At 42.3% G+C, this 20,430-nt stretch overlaps 1 protein-coding gene across 2 annotated transcripts in view; it reads left to right on the plus strand.

Annotated features, from left to right (window-relative positions):
• FAM124A (family with sequence similarity 124 member A) overlaps positions 1-11,208 on the plus strand; it is a 41,006-nt gene extending 29,798 nt beyond the window's left edge. For both annotated transcript variants that reach the window (XM_085536221.1, XM_015851857.3), the window contains exons 3-4: positions 850-1,589; positions 7,561-11,208. In XM_085536221.1, coding sequence (XP_085392347.1) covers positions 850-1,589; positions 7,561-8,364 — 1,544 coding nt within the window. In that variant the 3' untranslated portion in view covers positions 8,365-11,208. The remainder of the gene's footprint in view (positions 1-849; positions 1,590-7,560) is intronic.
• Positions 11,209-20,430: the final 9,222 nt, after the last annotated feature.

Below are 20,430 nucleotides of genomic sequence, written 5' to 3' on the forward strand. Positions count from 1 at the left end.
TGGGTACAGCAGCACACACAGCCCCTTTGAGCACTCCCACTGCTAAGTAGGGATTTATTTTTTCCCTTGGGCAAGGGTAACTTTTTGAGCTTCCTGCATTTACCACTCTTCCCTAATCGTATAAAAAACCTTGAAGCAGTAGAATTGTAGTTATGATGGTCTAAAGATCTAAACAGTGCAGGATTTATAGGGAGGAGTAATATCTTTTCCTGAAGAAGTGCTTGTGTGCCTGAAGGCTTCTCTGATTTCTTTTTTTCCCAAATGTATCAGTTGGTCTAATAAAATATATTGCTTCTACCTACAAACTCTGCCTTACTTATTAAAACTGTTGCCTTCAGGACACAGAACATTTTTAACTTGGTGGTAAACTCCACTGTCAAGGTGATAGAGTGGAGTTCTGCAGTGTCATTTCCATGCCCTAAGCCAAGTGGTATGAATTAAAATGAGGTGGGGTGACCACTATCCACCCCAGTTGTTCTGAACATCGTTTGTGGTCCTTTCACTCCCATGCTACATCAATGTTTTTGTCTTTCTTACATCTTTGCTGTAAGGGGCAGCTCTTTTCTAACACTGAAATGCACTTTGGGTAGTGTGTTTTGTATGCTTCCTCAGTAGAAAGAGCAACTGTTATGGTATGCTTAATGAAACTTCTCTGTCTTCTGGTTATTTTCTCAACTGATGTATGGCTGCACATTAGTTTATTGTAAGTGAGCTTGAGGGAGGTGAGAAAAAAGCCCGGTGGGACTGAGTAGACTGCTTCTCTGTGAAGGATCAGCTCAATGTTGACAACAGTCAAGGAAATCAGTATGTTTGACACCATCAAGGACTTTTTTCTTCTTATACTCACAGGTGAACTCTCTGTGGAAGACATACAGGACCCGTTCCTTGTCAGTGTACATATTATCACAGACCCCGGTGAATCCAAGACTCTTCAGCAAGAGATCGATAAGCTTCTGGCCTGGATCCATCCAGAACTCCAGCTGTTTCGAGTCTCAGAAAGACGTGTGTCCAAGAAGCACAAGAAGCCAGATAAAGCTGGTGTTTCCCAGCCAGCCCTTGCTGTCATTCTGTTCCTGCAGGAAGAATATGGAGAAGAACCTATCTTGCAACTCCACGAAACCTTCCAGCAGCCGCCTTGGCATTACCACCACACAGAGAGAGTGCATGGGAAGTTCCTCCCTTACATGCCATGCAGCCAGGACTTTTACACTTTGGCTCCAGAGACTCCTCTGTGGGCTATTCGTCCAGTGCATTACGGGAAAGAAATTGTCCGCTTCACAGTATACTGCAGAAATGAAAACTTTGTTGATATTTTGAAGTTTTATGAGTTAATACTGAAAAGACCGGTATGTCAGAAGAAAGCGGACTTTTGTGTTTTTCCTGTCTATTCTAACATGGAAATAGACATCCAGTTTTCTTTAAAAAAACTCCCAAAGGGCCACGTGCCAATGCCAACTGAGTCAGCAGTGCTGGAGTTCAGAGTGAAAGATGTTAGACAGCTTGTTCCTCTCCTGCCCAACCCTTGCAGCCCAATCAGTGAAGGCAGGTGGCAGACTGAAGATCATGATGGAAATAGGATCCTCTTGCAGGTGAGTCCAGTACACAGTGAAACAGAAGCACAGTTATTGGCTTTGTGCTGAGAACTGTAGCCTACTTCAGCAGGCAGAAGTGGAGGCTCTTCTATTGCTCTGTGGTAGGTGAAAGAACCGGGACATTACTACTAAAGATGTCAAAACCCCTTGCTGTGTGTGTAACTACTCAGGGAGGCAGTTGGTGATATCAGTCAACCTCAGTTTATGCAAAGAATGATGTGAGATGAGGTAGCTGTTTTGAAGAATGTGGAGAGGGAGAATTATGAGTCCAAGTAGAGGAATGATGGTTGATGGGTAAAGTTTTGTAAAGAGTATACACACAGTACTGGTAATTCTACAGAGTAACTCTCAGCTATGAGATTTTTATGGGAGACAAGAGGAGTTCCTGATGGTTTGAGTTATTTTCTAGCATCAGTTTGAAAAAAACAAGGTGACAACACCTGTATTTTGCCCAGTGATTATCAGGTTGGGAAAAGAAATGCAACCTGGAGAGCTGCCTGGGAGACAGATTCACACAGATTCTCCTTTCAGAGTAATCTCAGGTGCTCCTAATCAAGTTCTAGAAGATAATTTGTTCATTAAGACATCTGTAGCCATGATTTCTAGGCAGTGTATCGTCATGCATCACATCTGAGGGAGTTAAGCAAGAAAAGAAGCAGGAAGTTTTTAATAGCCACCTGTTCTTCAAAGGGCTTGTGTGGCAGTCCCGGGTGAGGTTCACATGCATTCCTTCTCTGCAGAGGTGAAGGAATTTACTGCTGCTCAGCAGATAAAACAAAGCATGTAGACCCTTGGAAGACTGTTGTTCAGTTTTTGAGGAACAGTGTTTGTTCTGGAGTGTGTTTCATGTGTAAACCCAGCTTCCTCACCCTTCTGTCAAAGTAAGGACCAGTTTGTCAGGATCATTTATTGCTCTATAGGCATATCTGTGCTTGGTTGAGATAGCCTCTTAACCTGAGCCACCAACACTATACCTTTAGACAACAGGCACTTTCATTTGTATCTCCTTTTCCTTTTTTTGGGGGGGGGGGCTGGGGTGGGTTTTTTTTTGGCCAAGTGTTTTCTATGTGATATAACCATTTTATGGGACCTTGCACTGCTTTCAAGTAAATTGAGCAGAAGGAAAATAAATAACAACAACAAAATAAGGAAAACACCCCAGGCCTTTTTAATAAGGCTTTCAAAGCAGTAAGTTTTCAGAAATAACAGGCACCACACAATATGGAGGCAAAGTGACACTTGCCAAACTGGAGGCTAAGATAAGCCTTACAAAAAGAAAACCAATTACAACAAGATTTTAATTATAGGCATCAAAAGAGGAGAATGAAAGCCTCCAATTGCAAAATGTTCATTTGTTTTCAGTGAGGGTGATGATGTGAAGCTGGAGTGCAAAATAGCACATGGGGATGAAGTTAAAGAAATGGAAATTATCGTATAGAAGCATAGAATCGTCTGGGCTGGAAGAGGCTTTCTGGGAGTGGGATGAAGCAAAAGAAGTTTAATATGAGGAAAACAGGGGAAGAGCAGAGACTGTAAAGTCATGCAGTCAAGGTCCTGCTATACAGCCTTAAGAATTCTGTACTATCAGAAGAGGAATCAGGGAAATGTCATGTTCCTACTCAACCATCTTGCCCCCATCTTTCCCTCCCCATAAGAAGGGAAGTATAGTCTCCAGTATGCATGAGAGTTTGCATCACATAAGGCATATAGACAGTGCTTGTGTCACTGCAGGTCTCACGTGTGCTTGGCCTCCAGAAAGTGGCCTCCAGAGGTGCACATGCAGGGAACAGCTCCCACTGTGTGCAGAGGAGAAACACTTAGAGATAGAAACTGATGGAGTAAGGCCATGGGAGTCAAGCCAAGGTCAATCTGTGGGGTCTGTGCTCTGAAAATAAATCAGAAGGTTAACAGCAGGAATGGGAAAAGGTAGTTTCACCTAAATTACTCTTCTGGCACAGGAGCAAAAACCTGTCAAAAAGCAGATTTAAGTCAGCCATTGTTCATATTGATGGCCAGCCTTGTAGCAGCCACCCAGCAAGTGCAAGCAGGTTAACATCTTAATTCAAGACAGGGTGGTCATTTAAGGAAAAGGACTTATATGATGGGGCATGGGTTATAGGAAGCATTTGATTTGGAGACCTGTGGACTTTATACTCTTTTCTGAGTTAAAAGCGAATTATAGTGTCTACCTTTTAAAGTAAGATATAGGACTTTCAACTTCTTGCAGAGTGGTGTTATTAACATCACGATCAATACCACACCATTAGTAATAACCTTCACCTCTTCATAATTCTGCAAGTCCAAAGAATGACTGCACCACATTTTTCAGCCTGCACATAAGTTGGTGCTTAGTGATGAATGGAATGTTTTTATTTACTGGCTATTGATACTGTACTTTTCTACAAAGTACAATTAACTGTTATACTTAGAATTGTAGATATATGACCCTGTCAATAACAGGCAGTCGTTAATGTTTGAAATTGGAATATAATTACATTATTAGACTAACAAGGTGTGTGAACCTCTGTTTTTCTTTGTGCGCTCACAGGGACTCAGATATTTGCCAGTCAAATTGATTCATATTCTTCAAAACTGCATTTTGCAAATGGAATTATTGAGGGGCTTGATTAGATCCAGTGCAGGAGAAAATAAGGTTATTCATGGGCAGGATAAGTCTGTTTAATATCATAGACTTCATTCCTTGATTTGCTTGAAAGCCAAAAATTGCTTTGTCACAGTAACTTTTGCATGATGGCAAGTAAGCTCCAATGGTGTATCTGTATACCAACCAATGCAAAGGGGTAAGCAAGACTTCAGAGCAACACTTATGGGTCTGAAGACACCCATTCTGCTTCACTACTAGGGCTCGTGAGCAGAGAGAAAACGCATAGATGATAGACTAAATTAAGAGAATGTCTTTAGATAGGGTAGAAAAGTAAAGGAAAGAAGCACGATCTCACTATGGCAGTAGAGTTCTTAGTGCTAATGATTAGTTTTGGTGGGGACACAGCTGAGCTAGCCTATAACTCAAATGGGAGATGATTCCTCAGGTTTAATCACTGGTTTGAATCCACTGGTTAAACAAACATCATCATACTCCTATTGAGTAATGCTGGGAAAACCTGTGTTTGTGATAGTAACACAATTGCAGTACAGCCCATTTGAGTGGTTATGATCTTATTTCTTAAAAAGCAGGTAACTTAAAGCAGGCTACAGGAACACTTGTGGAGTGCTTGTCCACTATGGGCAGCTCATGTGAAGCTGAAAGTACTTCTCTGCAAGTTTGTTGCATTCCTGGATATTTGTCATGAAATTCTTCTGCAACCTATTGTAATGCATAAAGACTCTAAATCCCTCCCTGCTTCACAAAGATTTTGTGCAGAGATTATAAATGAGTAGCAGATTAGTGTTAGATGAGAAAGTCTATTCTGTCAGAGAGCTAATCAATTCAATCTACATCCAGTTCTGGTGTGTGTGTTTGTGACAGGGTCTGGTACATCTCTCTCCCTGAATCTGGAGTTCCTATCAAAACCTGCTGTTTTGGTGTGGTGGAAGCTGTGCACACCCATTTAGATCGAGTTTTGTTGTCTCAGGTGGCTGATCCTTCTTGACAGCATCTCCACCAAGCTTGCTCCTGATGCTGAAACATAAAGAGACTGCATGTGAGCAAGCTATGGTCAGGCAGTCCACAATCTTCTCCCTGCAAAATAGGAATGAACTCCTGCTGATTCATCAGGAGTTGTAACTGATTCCACATAGTGTATCTGATATCAGAGTTACTGCATAGAAGAAAGGTGTACCCGTGATTAGTGCAGCCAGCAGTAGAATAAAGAGTGCTGTCTTGTACAAGCCCATCAAAAGAATGGGGTGATCTGCTTTATACTTTCAGGATGCCACATGACCATTTCTGGGTTACCCAGAAGTGTCTGCAGTTAAGAAACTACTGGTATTTACTTCATGGACACAATCTTCTATCTTGTTGAGTAATTTCTTAAGCAAATGAACTCATCAACTGCATAAATAAAGGGATGTTGCATAATGACATCTAAAGTGACTCCCAGTCATATCTTGTTGACAGCTCAACTCATTTTATTTGATTATTTTGCACCCATAAATTCCTATCAGTTTGTGAAACTGTGGTCAATTTACCCATGAATACATTTAATTCTTTATGGCATTAAAGAAAACATCTTATTTTGTTAAACAGAAATAGGTTGTGGATTAGCATACTTCATTACAGATACACTGGAATATATATTATATATGGTATATATGTATACATTCATCTACAAGTGAAATGCCTAAATGAATTCCTAAGGGTTGGCTGTCCTGTAAATCACCTCCAGATAGGCAATCAGAAACAAGCAAAAATATTTTATAGACATGAAAATTCTTTTCCTTTTTATCTTGTATTTTCCTCCTGTAAAATCACTGCAGTGAGAAAGAGAAAATTGTTGTGACAGATCTAGGTCACTAAGATAATATGATGTGCACCAGCAAGATGTTTGAGGCAGCAATGCATGGAGTTCTTTTAAAGAAAGGGGAGACAAAACGACCTCCTTGGCTGCTGGGCCTCATCCATCTCTGTCATGTCATATAATCTCTTTTGTAAAATAAACAAGCTCCATCTTTATCATTACTTGCCCCAGAAGACTCTTCTGTTGTGATTAGAAACCCTTTAGAAACTTGTCATACATTTTGCTTAATGGATAGCTCATCTTATCTTTCTTTTTTTTCTTTTGCCTGCATCTTTTTCAGTTTGAATTTATTCATATAGGGGTGATTGAAGTCATGTGCAGCATTCTGAATGAGGCCTTACTAGTCTTGTATGCGCTGCATTAATACTTTTTACCTAACTTGAAACTGCCCAGAATCATGTTTCTCATGGCCTTGTCACTTTAATAGCACATAGTGACCAAGATCTCTAATTTCTCCTCCTCTGATATTTTTGACTGACAGTTCCCATAGCTGAGATAATTGTTTATTTTCAAGGGTTCTTGCAGTTTGTCCCATTATTTCCTCTCCCTTTTGGGACTGAAATGGAGCATTTTGTATTACATGAAAAATTCCATTAAGAAGAATCTCAACCAAACTTTTTAAAATGCAAACTTCTAAAAGCCTTGCTGAGACGAGTGGGATGATGATAAGAGTTTATAGTTGCTAAGACACTTGGGGAATAGTTTACTTATCAGTATCTAATCCCATATGAGAGTCACTTGGCCTCCAGCTACTTCTTGAGGACATTGGACAACTGTTCAAGAATCCAGGAGGTAGGCAACTGAATTCCACTTGGGGAATGAGATTTGGAACCAGATTCAGATTGTAACCATCAGCTCTCTTCATCCTAGGTGTCTACAAGCAAGTTATATATCTAAAGCTGTTCTTAAAGTCCTTAGGAGCTAGCTTATTGAGCAAGTGGATTCTGGAGTATTCCGCTCACTGAACTGGATGAATGAGATAATGTCCCTGCTGAAAGAAGTGGTATATTCCCATTGAGATGTCAGAGAATTAAGTTACTTGCTAAGAGCCTTTTGACGTCTCAGAGGAAAAATAAAAACATTTGCACCACATTAATGAAGAAATGAGGAATAGCAGTAGTACCATACATCTCCCATTGCTTTATTTTTGTTCTTTAGCTGTCACTAGGGTAGTAATGTTGGAAAGCAGAATATGAATGAATCTGAACAAGTCAATGTTATGTGAGGTTTTCAAGCTAGTGTAATTCAGCCTGCAAGGCAGGGATCCTCTTCCATTTATTCTTGTTTCCTTCAAGGCTCCTTATGTAAATATTTGGGACTTTGGCAGGGTGATTTCTCTTTGTTACTGAAGTGAAACATTTGCTGTGAGCATACTGAATGAAATCTGCTTCGTAATTATTTGCAGTAACAACTCAGCAATGGAGACTTATGGTTGTAAGACTGCCAATTCTGTATTAATATGATCTTCTTTTCTCCTTCTCCTGCTGCAGCAAGCACACAGTTGGTGTAGGAAGTCTGCAAAGCAGAACCAGCAACCATATCCATCTGTGTCAACAGATTCCCACTTCACCACTTTGCCAGGCTTTCATCCTCAGAGCCACCAATCTGTCCCTGAACAGCCAAAAGAAATGAGTCAAAACAAGGTGCATCATGCAAATGGCCTTGGTCATTATCTCGGTTTCTCCCAGCAGGACCTCAGACACAGTGATCAAGAAGACTCCACACGCAGATCCAGCAGTGCCTCCAGCATTTTATGGTCATTTCAAAGGAGCAAATCTCTGTTCTGCTTACCTACAGTGAGTTCCTCCTCAGCCTCGGAAACTACTCATTTCAGTGAAGCGTTTCAGTTTTTCAATACTGAGTCACCTGCAACCAGACTGAAAACATGGAGATGCAGCCCAAGGCTTAACATTGATGACTTGGAGGATGCACAGGAGACTGATGTGGACACAGGGAGGAAGCTGTCCTTCTCAGACCTGTCTGTGGTCTCTGCATACTCTGCCCTTAACAGATTTTGCAATGACTTGGAAGCCTCTCTTCCACCACAGAAGCAAACCTGCAGTACGAGTGCAAAGGCTTCTATCAGTGGAAGGCCTGTATCCTCCATGTGCAGCACCTTTGATCCTGTGGATGGTTCACTGCCATCTCTTTCTGAATGGTCTTCCAGCTCATTCATATCAGCATCTCTTTCCAAGCAGCCCAAACAGTCTTCAAGAACAACCCCTTGTTCCCTTGATGATAGTGGTAGTGTTTTCCCATCTTCACCAACTAACGATGAAGAATTTTACATCTGAGGTTTCTCTGTCTCGCACCTTCCAGGGCAAATTTCTTCTTGTGATGACTGGACCATCCTTAAGCTTACAGGATTTTCCTTGTGGAAGAGAATGTAGGGCAGAAGAGTATGCTATATGTTTGAAGAAAGCTCCTGGATCCCTCAAGAGATGAATGTCCCTGAAGTATGTACCATAAAGCAGTCTGAGCTGGTGCCCAGTACCTTTGCACTGGTGGAGACAATCTTCACAAGGGCTTGTCCGTGCCAGTGCAAGGCAGAGGGTTTCCACAACTGACCCTTAGACTACTGGTGAATAAAATTCCAGAATAGGTGCGTAATGATCCAATTCTCTTTGATGCAAACTGAAGAGTGATTTGTGACACCAAACTGATTTAAATTTTCAGAGAAATTCACTTAACTCAGAAAGATGGGAGTACAAAGAGATCTTCTTTCCCACTTGCGAGTTCCAAAGGTAGCTATAAGGACAGCAGGTCCCAGTAGCATATCTCCAGAAGGTGCAGAGAAGTTTCCTGTGAGATTGCCCATCGTTATGTCTACTCTGTAATTGTTTACACTACTGGGTAGAAAGAAGCTCCATTCCTTCCGCAGGGAAGAGGAAGCTCTACTGGATAACTTTACTTTGACTGTACAGAGTATGGAAAGTGCCAAACTGGAAATTTCATGTAACTTTTTCTACTAATCTACACATGAAAACCATTATTTCCAGCTGGGACTGTAGTCTGAACCACTTTATGTAAGCCAGTGGTAATTCAAGTAAACATTATTTACTACCTCTAACTCAGACAAGTTTACTTTTTTGGAATACAAAGCAAGAAAAATAACTCTGCATTTTTATACCTTGCTACACCACCAATCCAAAATATATAACAACTTCATTTTTTTAAGGGTTGTTATTTTTCTGTAAAAATGATTGATGCAAAGATGTACTCTTCGTATTTTCAGAACAAGCTTATTTGTTCTTCTCAAATAAGTCTGTCCAAAGGGAAAACAAGTCTAAATTTACTGTTTTTTCAAGTTGTGTTTTTAAAATACACATTCTTGATAAACTGTTTTGCTACAATTAAATTGATATCATATAAAAAAGAATAAATTGTAAGCAAAAAGCTATTAATGTGGCAGCTAGGTAACTTCAGTGCAACTTTAAGCTCAAGGAGAGTTGGTTTAGATTGGGTATCAGGGGGAAGTTCTTTACCAGGCTGCCCAGAGAGGCTGTGGATGCCCCATCCCTGGAGGTGTTCAAGGCCAGGTTGGATGGGGCCCTAGGCAGCCTGGTCTAGTATTAAATATGGAGATTGGCGGCCCTGCCTGTGGCAGGGACGGTTGGAACTTGATGATCTTTAGGGTCCCTTCCAACCCAAGCCATTCTATGATTCATTCTGTGGTTCATTCTAAGTCAGATTTGTAGATTGCGTCATGCAGGTTCTGAAAACTTACTTTTGTGCCAGAAAGAAGCGATGCTGTTACTTTTCCCACATACAGAAAGCATCAGGCTTAAGTGCAAGTCTCCTTCTTGTGAGATGCAACCGTAGCGTGTACCAGAGGTAGACTGGTCTTCTATGCTAAATATGATGTATAAAGAGGAAATTCTCTTGAGCCTGTGAGAGCATTGGAGGCTATCAGCCTTCTCCTGTCCTCACAGCAGTTTAGTTTGCTGCAATTTTTAGTAAACCATTATCTTCATAAATGTCTGGGACCACAAGTAGCGCCAATGAAAGAATTGTAACGATATTTGTTTCCCTGCTCTACAGACAGAATATGTGTTAAACACTGTGAGGTTTTCTAATAGCTTGGAAATCGCTCTGCAAGCAACAATGTCCAGGACAGACAGGCTCCACAGGCTTGAAATTCTGATTTTCTGTCATATCTGTGATAGTAGAAAGAAAAATGATGGACTGGAGTTCCGTATTTGTTGGGCCGCCATTTTATCAACACTAGCCACTTCAGATACAGCATAAAATTGATTCAAATCTGTTAAAATTTTAGTATTTCTTACTTGGAAGAGGGGGAAAAAAAGGTAATTTTGAAATATTTTAATAACAAAAAGCGTTTGATCTGGATGTGAAATCAAAGTATTCAGAGAATTGATTTCAGCTGATGTGTTTGTTAGATCCTGGAATCAGGCCACCATCCAAGGTCTTGACAAAAGCTGATTGGGTTATTTAATGAGGAGTAAGGCTTTGGAATGTCTCTCAGCTCTGCAGAAAGGTGTTCAGCATATCTGGGGCACATCATCTCCTTACACCACAGGAAACACTGGTGTTGGAAGTCTACAAGCAAGGATAGGAGAGCTCAAGTGACAACTGTGATGCTTATGTGTGCTATTAGCCCGGAGCTCCCCAATCATCTGACCTACAGATTTTATCCGATCAATCTTAACTGGAAGAAAGCCAAATAAACTTCCACAGACTGAATTTATGGTGTCTACCCTGATTCTGTCTCCAAGTATTTCTGTTTTGTTTACTGGTACTTAACTAGAGATGAAAGTTTTCATTGTTTACATTCATGGTGCTTGTGAACAAATTCTGAAGTAACTGAAGTGTTTTATGGTCAGGAGAAAAACAGCAAGGATAGTGTACATAAAACATTTTGTTTCTAACAGAGAAAGCCAGAAGTTGAAGAGTGTTTCACTGAAGCTAATACTCATTCTCTTTCCATTATTTAAGAAGGCACTGATCTCATCAGAAAGCTAAGTATGCACAGGTTTTGTGGTATTTACCTATGTATCATTTTGTTTAAGTTAAGTTATGAATAATGCCATTGAAAACTGCAGGTTTCCCCTGGACTTTTTCTCTTCCTCACCCTAGAATGTGTTGTTTCTGTTGAATAAAATAGAGACAAAAACTGATCTGTGCTTATCCTTCTGTGTGCTCATTTATGAACTGTTGCAGTCTCACTGGTTGTATTAACTGGGCTTCAAAATGAACGCAGTGACACAGGCTCCCCAGTGCCTGACAGTGGGATAATTGCAATAAAAACTTGTTCCCTTCTCCTTCAAACTCTGCTACTATACACAGGTGCCTGGAAGACCTGGCAGCAGATTTTGTGACTGAAGAGATTGTGTGTGAGGACTGAGGATTATCCAATTGATAGGTGGGTGGTTTTTTTTTTCAGTTATAGAAAGCTAGAACTGCTCTAACCCATTCTGAGCCAGTTTCCAGTCCTTCAAAGGCTTTGTCCATCTTTTCTTCTTGGTTGAGTGAGTTGTAGGACGTGCCCACAACAATATCACTTTTGTTAGCTTCTCCTGACTTATGAGCTCTCAGCTGTCTCATCCTCTCTTCCCTGGCAAATATGCATACAATCATGTTGCTCGTCTGTCTATTACACAAATTCCACCATGATGCGCCAGTCTTTCCTAAATAACCTGTATCCAGCCAAGGTAGCTCCAGTTATGCAACTGGATAAACTCAAGGTTTGCTGCAGGGAGAGATACTCAGTAACCTTCTCTTGTTCACCATTTCCAGATTACTCATGTTTTTATAGGTTTCTATAATATTGTCCCCCTGGGAAATCATTCCATGCTTTGTTTATCCTTCTTACCCTCCGTATTTTTCTCTATTCTGCTATGGGCTTCTACATACAGTCACACATAGATACAAAGATGTGTGCGTGGTGGATTTACAGGAAGATTTGGAGTTGTTTCCCATTACTAGTAATTTGTAATTTGTGATTTGTTTCATTGACAGCAGCTGAGCACTGAGCTACTTTTCATAATACTTTATGTCATCCCAAAGTCCAATTTCCAAGTAGTAAGAGTCAGCTCAGAGCCAGGTAGCGTGTATGCAAAAATAGAGTTATTTTTCAACACAGTTTATTTTACAATTGGCTACACTTCCACTTACAATTTCATCTACCATTTTATTGCCCATCTGCTGTGTTCTATAAGACTCTGGTGCAGCTTCCCCAGTTGTCCATCATCCTTACTATCTTCAATACTTAATATCCTCAAGACAGTCCTTCTTCACAAACCCACCCTTTTTCCAGCTTTAAGTCATGCAAAACAGTACAAGCTCAAGTACAGACCCTTGCATGACTCCACTGCCCACCTCATTCCAGTGTCAGAACTATTTATTTCTACTTCCTGTTTTCTGTTTCTGATCAGTTCTTTATTCATGTAACCCAATTTCAACTATTGCAGCCTGCTTTCTTCAAGAGATTATGAGGAAAATCATTGGAAAGCTGTTCTTAACTGTACAAATTGACACCGATGCCTTCTGAAGCATCAGGCACCAGCTTCATTATCACTTTTTGATTTTTGGCTCCCTTTTGGGTCTCTTCAAGTAGCTTTCCCTACTATATTACCTGATGCCTTTCATACCGTGGATTGTTCCCATTAAGAGGCTACATCAAATCTGTTTGCCTCTGTTTCCAGTGTTGTTCCGTCAGTGGTTGATAGAGTACCAGCACAGGCAACCAGAGAAGGCTGTAGGGTCTCCTTCTTGGAGATAGATACTCAAAAGCTGCCTGGACATGGACCTGGACACCCTGCTCTGTGTGTCCCTTCTGGAGCACGGGCTGGAGCAGATGTCCCTTCCTGCTTGAACTGTTCTGTGATTCTCTGATCAGACTTTATACCCTCCTATCTTTCCACTTGCTCTTGGGCATCCCACAGGGCATGAAACACAGACCATGCTGTAAAAACACTTCTTGCATTATCACAGACAGCAGCATCTCCCGCAGAATGGAATAATGGTGTCCTAAAGGCATAAATATCCTGCAGCAGCCCAGGGGGGGACTGAGACCAGATGCTGACTAGCATGTCTGTTACCAGTGGGTCACAGCAGTGCAGGGCTGGCCTTGGAGCTGGAGGTCAGTATTCAGCCTACTTGCACTTACAGATATGATGTGTTGTTTCTGTCTGCAGAAAGACCATCTGAATGAAGTCTTAGAGAGAGATGCGTAAGTGAGCAAATGCACTCAGCCTCTGCTTTGGCTCAGCCTTTTGAATTAAACATGGCTCACTTCAGAATCACTTGTCCTTTTTAATTACTTTCCTCCTGAATATATGAGGCATAAAATGCAAACTAGCTTGGTAGATGGAGGCTGTTAGTCTAATTTGCCCAGCATAAGTAGTAACAGCTGACCATTAACACACAGTAAAATAATGACTGAGGTGGGTTTAGCCAAAGCTGACCAGTCTGTAAGAGAAATACTCAACCAGCTTTAAGACTGAGGGGAGGTGACTATGGATTGCCTGCACATTTCTAAGTTGATCACAGCAATACAGCATGCTATTTTCGAACTTTTTTTTCCCACTTTTTCCTTATATTTTTTCTGTTTTTTTAAAGCCACCAGCCTGCAAGAGTTGCTAGTGCCATCTCGTGGCTGTCCTAAACACAAGTGATGGAGCAGGGAGCTGCCATCCCCAGCAGGTGGTAACCCCAAGGCCCGCAGCAGGGGACTGGTGCCCGCAGCAGAAAGAAGCACTGCCATGTCTCCTCCCACGATATGCGTTGGGTGTGTGCATTGTACCAAAAGTCCCTGGGGAGCACATTGTGTGAGTGGTAATGCTTGTTTCAGAGGGCAGTAGACCTCAAGCCTTGCTCCAGCCAGCTGCTACCCAACTGAGCAGTGCACTTTGGTTTAGTGCTAGGCTCCCACCCACTTGGCTTGCTTCATTGCCCTCCCTTCACTCCCAGAGCTGGTGAGCCTAGTCACCAAATTGCTAGGTGACCTGAATGGCTCTGCCATAGCAGCCTTTGGTTTTGCTGAATTTGGAGCTGTGCTGGTTCCAAGCTGAGCATCCGCTATGAGCCAGCCCTGGAGCGCGGGGCAGTAAGCCGGCTGCCTGTCACAAATTCCTCTATTACTTGTATGGAAATTTCAACCCTCCTGGTACGGGGATAATCTGCTAAGTATGACCCAAGTCCTGCCAAGACAATGCTGCCTGTCAGGCCAAGCACCCAGCGGTGCCACCAGTGCCGGCTCCTCCGGGCAATGCGCTCCGTGACAGGGCCTCCAGGAACCCGTGTGCATTAAGAATGCAGTGCATAGCACCAGTTCCATAATTCCTCCTACTTTGGTGAATTAACAGCTGTGCTTTTGTAGCTCATACATGCTGTTGCGTAGATATTTTTTTGAACAGAATTGTAAGTATGATTTATTTTCCTCTGTGGTTTCTCATGAAAGAGCTGTGATTTTCCCAGTTTTCCCCCCTAGTCTGTTGTTATTTTGGCTATGAGAAAGCAAAGCTTTAACTTATTACCCTGCATCCTTCATCTCTCATCTCTTTGGACAAAACCCAGTTTGGGACTGGACCTGTGGTGCATGAGGAGCAAGTCCCACTCCTCTGCAAGTGGTTGCTTGTTGTCTGATAGACACAGTGGTCATAGACACATCTCTTCTGGATGCTGATAGATGGTCCAAAGAAAACCTGGCTACACTGAGAAGTGACAGCTAGCTTGCAGCCTGACATGAATGAATAGCAAGATTGAACAGATTTTTTGCCCCAGGCTTCCTCTGCTGATGTGTTAAAGTTTGGCAGCATCATTTGGAGAAGTGAATTAAATCTTATTGGAGCTGTGTACAAAAGAAACTGGGGGAAAGGAGGAAAGAAGTAAAAGAAGAGAGGTGTGAATTCATGTTGATTATTTTGAAGCCATAAGCAGGTGGCATCAGAAAAGAATCTGACAACCGTATGGACTTTCGAAAGAGTGAAACCCTCTGAAGATGATACGCGGTGATGTAAAGACCTGAATGAATAAAAAGACTTGAGACATGGATGGATGGAAAGTAAAGACAGGGAACTGGAATCTACGATATAGGAGCTAAGATTCTTGGTAAGGTTCTGAAAGGAATGCTATAGAAAAATCAGCATGTAAAGCAAAGTGAATTAGAAGTTGAAAGTACAGAACAAATTGACTGTGCCATCCTAAAGAAGCTGAATGCTCGGGGAAGAAATGATCTATCATAAGAAAACAGATCAGAGCAAAAGCTGGCTTTCATGGGAATGTACGATGAAATGAACTGTATCATGTACATGAAATGAATCTACTGTCATTGCTTGAATATTGACTCTGACACACCAGCAGAACTTTGGCTGTGGAGACAGTGTGGTTTGGGAAGGAGAAAGATGATGCTTTATCTCCCATCCTAGAATGCGTATGATTGTGGCTCACCAAAACGCAGTGGTCAAAGGACATGCAAAGATGATAGATGCAGGGGAATCCAGGATGGATTAAAAGATCCTCCCTTCTCTCTTGAGGGAGCATTTGTGGTGCTTTGAAAAGCCTGTAAAATGTGTTTTTGTGTAGTTCAGCAAAGGTATGTGGGAGTTAGTAATGATCTTCTGCCATCAAACTGGCAATGGCTTTGTAATTGAATGGAAATGCTGCTCCTGCAGGACACCTACAGCTACATCACATTGTTCAGAGCCTGGTCCAACCTTCCCCTCCATTATACCATCTATATACCACCCTGATGTCTTTTGTTGCTTGTTGGCATCAGCACAATCAGCAGTGAAGATAATCTCCCCTGCTGCACTGGTCTCCTTCCATCCCTGCTGCTGAAGCTAGAAGTTGAAGTTAGTCCCAGGAGGGATCAGCAAGAAATCCAGGCCATTTTCAACCCAGGCCATTCTATGAAACTGACACCAGTGGGATTGTGATGGAATTCTTAAAGGGACAAAAGGTTCCTTTGCTATTTAAAAAGGAAACTCTTGAGAATAGTTTTAGATGCCATAATCTGTATTTTCAGACTGTGGAGTGACAGGCCCAAAGAAAAGCATATCAGTACCTTCCTTATTTCTTTCTTTAATGTGGGATGGGGTTTAGCTGAGGAATTTAAATGATTGACTGATAGGTATTTAGAAATCTTGAGGGTCATAAAGATCATGGTAGATAGATCAATACAAACTAATTAATTTTGACACCATGACAACTAATTGCTCTGTTTTTCCCCTTTACTTTGATATTCTTTTTCCCCTTCTTGAAACACCAAAGTAAAGAAGAACCTTATTTTACAAGGAAGTGCAATTTTAAAGGTCCCTGTATTTGACAAGTGCGCTTCCAGTTGTATCTCTGAAAGAAGAAAAAAACCCACTGAAGAACAGCCATTTCTTAATGTCATGATTCATTCATCATCTGGTCCTTTGACACTTTCTCTTAATTAATAGAGTTGTTAACAGAAAAAAAAAAAAAAAGCAGCAAAAGAGACAAATTAAGCAAGAAGAAAAAAAACATCCGTTGAGAAATAAATGTTTGATATTTAATTACAACAGCCGTGCAGTGAGCATATGTGCTATGCCACAGCTCAAGCAAAATCAGCACATCGCTGTACCCTTGCAGAAGTGACCTTCAGAAAGAGCAATTAGCTTTCTAGCACTTTTCCTTCTCTATTACTAATCAAGTTCCTGGTGAAGCATATAGTTCAGTGGTTGAATGCCATCTTCTTCCAGAACACACAACTGCCAGGGGCACTTGAGCTGGTTTCCAGATCTCCTGTTTGAAGCCATCTGAACAAAGAAGAACCCCAGGCAATGAATAGGAGGCAGCACGGTCACTACTGAAGAAAGCCCACTGAGGTCCTTGGTGAGTTTGCTTAACTGTTGGTTGCTTCAGGATCAGCAAAGTTCTTTTCAAGATCCCTTTGCTGGGAGATTTTTCTCCCCTGACTTTGACTCTGCTGCCTCTTCCCTTTTTCCCTCTGCAGGAACATTTGCAGCAATACAGAAAACAATTCAGTTTCAAAGTCATTTCCCAGAGCCCAGAGGTGCTCCTATCATCCTGCCTTGGTGTGACCCAGCAGTCCCATCACAAATGAGGAGCTATTGCCTGCAGACAAGCCTCTTTGCCTCTTGCAAGCATTAACATTAAAATCGTGCAAGGCATATTTTGGCTCTATAACAAGCTTTTGCTGCTGCTTGTGTACTCAGCTTTCTCTGTTGTCTCAGCAGATAGCGGGCAAACCTTGGCAGAGATGTGCAGCATTACTTTCCAGTGCTGGTGGGTAGGATGATGCTGTGCAAAATCAATGCTTGTTCCCATGGGACTGAGATCCATTTAACAGCTTCAGCCCTAAATCTGTGGTGAGAAATGCTGCTCCTATGGGTAAGATCCTGGTGTCAGAGACCAAATGCTGCCCAAAGCAGTACCCTTGTCCTTATGCTCTGAGCTGACTTTGCTTCTTCTCCAGCACAACTGTTCATGCCCATTCAGGGCTGTCCATTCAAGCTGCCCAGCTGTCTCAAGGACAGGCTCAGGAAAGCTGAATATTGCAAGTCTATGGGGGCAGCAAGCCAAAGGCTTTTCCTGCCATCAGCTCATAGTGCTAAAGGACACCTTGGGCTGGTCCCAAGGAGAGAGTAGGATCTGGCACAGGGGAGGCTGTTACAGGCTTTCAAATTGCACCAGGACACCAAGAAAGTATCAGCCTGAGTGTTTTGCTGGTCCTGGTGCTTTTCAGAATGCTCTTTTGCATCTCCTCACATACCTCAAGCAGAACTTCCTCACCCTCCTCAGGGCACTGTTGCTACAGCAACTCATGGATTTTGCAGATGCCAGTGCAAGTGTCTTTTCTTGCCCACCTTGCTCACTGTGCAACATGCTGCTTTTGCTTTACAGCCTCTAGGCTCTGTGCTTAAAGCCGTATCTGCCTGTAACTCACTCCCAGGCTCGATGCTAGACCTCCCTCTGAGAAGCTCATGCACCAGCAGATAATCCAGATCAATTTACCTCTGTGTACCTGGCAGCATGCTACTGTGCAATGACCAAATATCAGAAGAGTTAGTGGTTAATTAGGATCAGGTTAATCCCTGCTGACTGCTTATCTCTGTGCAAAAAAGGGCACTAGAGGTTAGAAAGTATTAAGTGTCTTTAATGTCGACTTGCATAATGTGAAAAACCAAGTGAAGATCCAGACTTTGTGCTTGGAAGTGTTGATGCAAAACTATTTACCTCAAGAAGCATTTAAACATCAGTTCTATCAAAGCTAGAAAATCCAGTTTAAAATTGCTCAGAGGAATTTTGAGGTCATCTGTTCTTGTGAATTATTCCCCATTTACAGTCACAAGGTTCTCTCTGTGACATCACTTTGGCCACTGGGACAATGGGACAATGCCTGTGATGTCACCAAAAGGGATTATGAGCCAGGTCAGGTGTAAGCTGCAAGAGCAGATCAGCTCCCAAAGAATAAAGGTTTTGTTTTGCCCCGCAAAAGAGAAGCACCCACTGCTCACCCTTCCTCCTCCAATTGTCATGGCTGAGCAGGACCATCACAGTTTTCCTAGGTGGAGCTGGCTGGTACTGAAAGGACCCCTTGCTGCTGCCACAACCCAGTGAGGTTCTGACAGTGGAGCAGGGCTGGATTGGGCCCTTGATGTTTGGGGCGTGCACCCACACTGCTGCTCCTCAGTGCTGCCATGGCCACATCAGAATGGCAGGAATACAGATGTCTACTTAGAAAAGAGAGGGGTTAAGAGAGTCTGGAGAAATACTGGTTGTATGGGGTCATCGTCTGTGAACTGGATCAGAAGTGTGGGGCATTCTATGGTGAGGAAACACTGAGCACCAGGAACAGGATATGTCTGCCCTGGCTGTTTGGCAATGCATCATTCAGCCTGGACACACCTGAATGGTTCAGGCCACATGACGGGCAAGATCAGATAATGAATTGGTTGGTGCAGAACTGCCTTGAAAATAGCATTTTTCCACTTCATCTACCATGGAGATTTCCATTTGATATCACCTATCTCTTGCCCACTCGGTCAAATCCCTCTTTCTGAGCTTCTTAGGAGAAGTCAGCTCTGCAGTTTGATAATCATCTTCGTGCTATCATCTTCTGTTTTGGTCCCTGTCATCCCAGCAAGATCAGTAGCAGAAACTGCATTGGCAATGTGCTCATATGAACACCACTTCCAGTGTCATCTCATTGGCATTGTTTATTTGGAATTGTAGGAGACTGTAGTAGTCAGCTAGATAAGCATTTTGGGGGTATCTGAATTAAAATCAGCTTTTACAACACTTTATATTCCCCATCAACAGCAAATATATTTAAGTTGAAGCTCATATAGCCAGATTGGAGTAAAACATGCCGCCATGTTGCTCCCCAGTCCTGCTTATGGCTCACTGGCTTGTCCTGTCTGAGTGTGAATTTCTACCAGCCTCTGGTACTGGGACTATTTCTTTCCCACATGCACTCTTAAGTACACAGATACCAAAAGGGCAACAGTTCAGGGCAGAGGTGGTTGGGACTGGATGGTCTCGAGTCTTCCAACCCAAGTTATTCTTTGATTGCGTGATTCCATGATGCTTCTAACACCAGTTTTCCAATGGTATCCCATCAGCTCTCCCTCCCTGCAGGGCACTCATAAACTCTTGGGCTTCTCACAGTGAAGAATGCTCCAAACCTCAACACTGTGCTATAAAATCACTTCTCTGCTATTCTACTCACAGCAGTAGAGATACAGGAAAATGAAAACACACTTTGTTCTGCTGAGCTTCTCCTCGGAAAGAGAATCTCTGCAGTGGTCACCCTTTAAAAAGCCAGGTTTTATCTTCATGCCCTGAAAGGGGAGCAGTTCAGGAGGTGGTTGTTGGTGCAGTGGTTGTTTTCCTGTGGCATGCGGATAGCAGTAAGCAAATTCATCTGAAGCTGCTCAGCGAGGTGTTTTGAGGCTCTGCTGCTAACCACCTCCCCACAGAATAAGCTCTGTATTCTGAAATAATGATGCAAATTATTCTTATCCTGAAATTCAGCACAGCCTCCTTCCTAATTGACCAAATGTGTGTGTATCTTGCAGTGAGAGCTCTCTAGTGCATCAGAGATGTAAGCAGGAGGCAAGCTGGTTTGGATTCAGTTTAATTTCCCAAGGGTTATATATTTTAAAGAGTGCAAGCACAAAAAAAAATGGCACTGATAACAGGCTAAATCCTATTCTCATTTACAAAGGTGTAAAGTACAGTAATTCTGCTGATACCAGGGTTGTGCTGGAGTGAAAGAAAGATCGTGTGAGACTCACCCCATGCAGGAAAGCAAATGAGAGGGCTCTGAAGAGGAATATCTGCTTCATGCAGCCTGCCTGTGGGCTGTGTTCTGCCCTGAATTGCTGTGTAAAGTGCAGCAGGAGCCC

This window comes from Coturnix japonica, chromosome 1, assembly GCF_054131305.1.
Source record: "Coturnix japonica strain WE chromosome 1, WE-NBRP24, whole genome shotgun sequence".
Taxonomy (NCBI): Eukaryota; Metazoa; Chordata; class Aves; order Galliformes; family Phasianidae; genus Coturnix; species Coturnix japonica.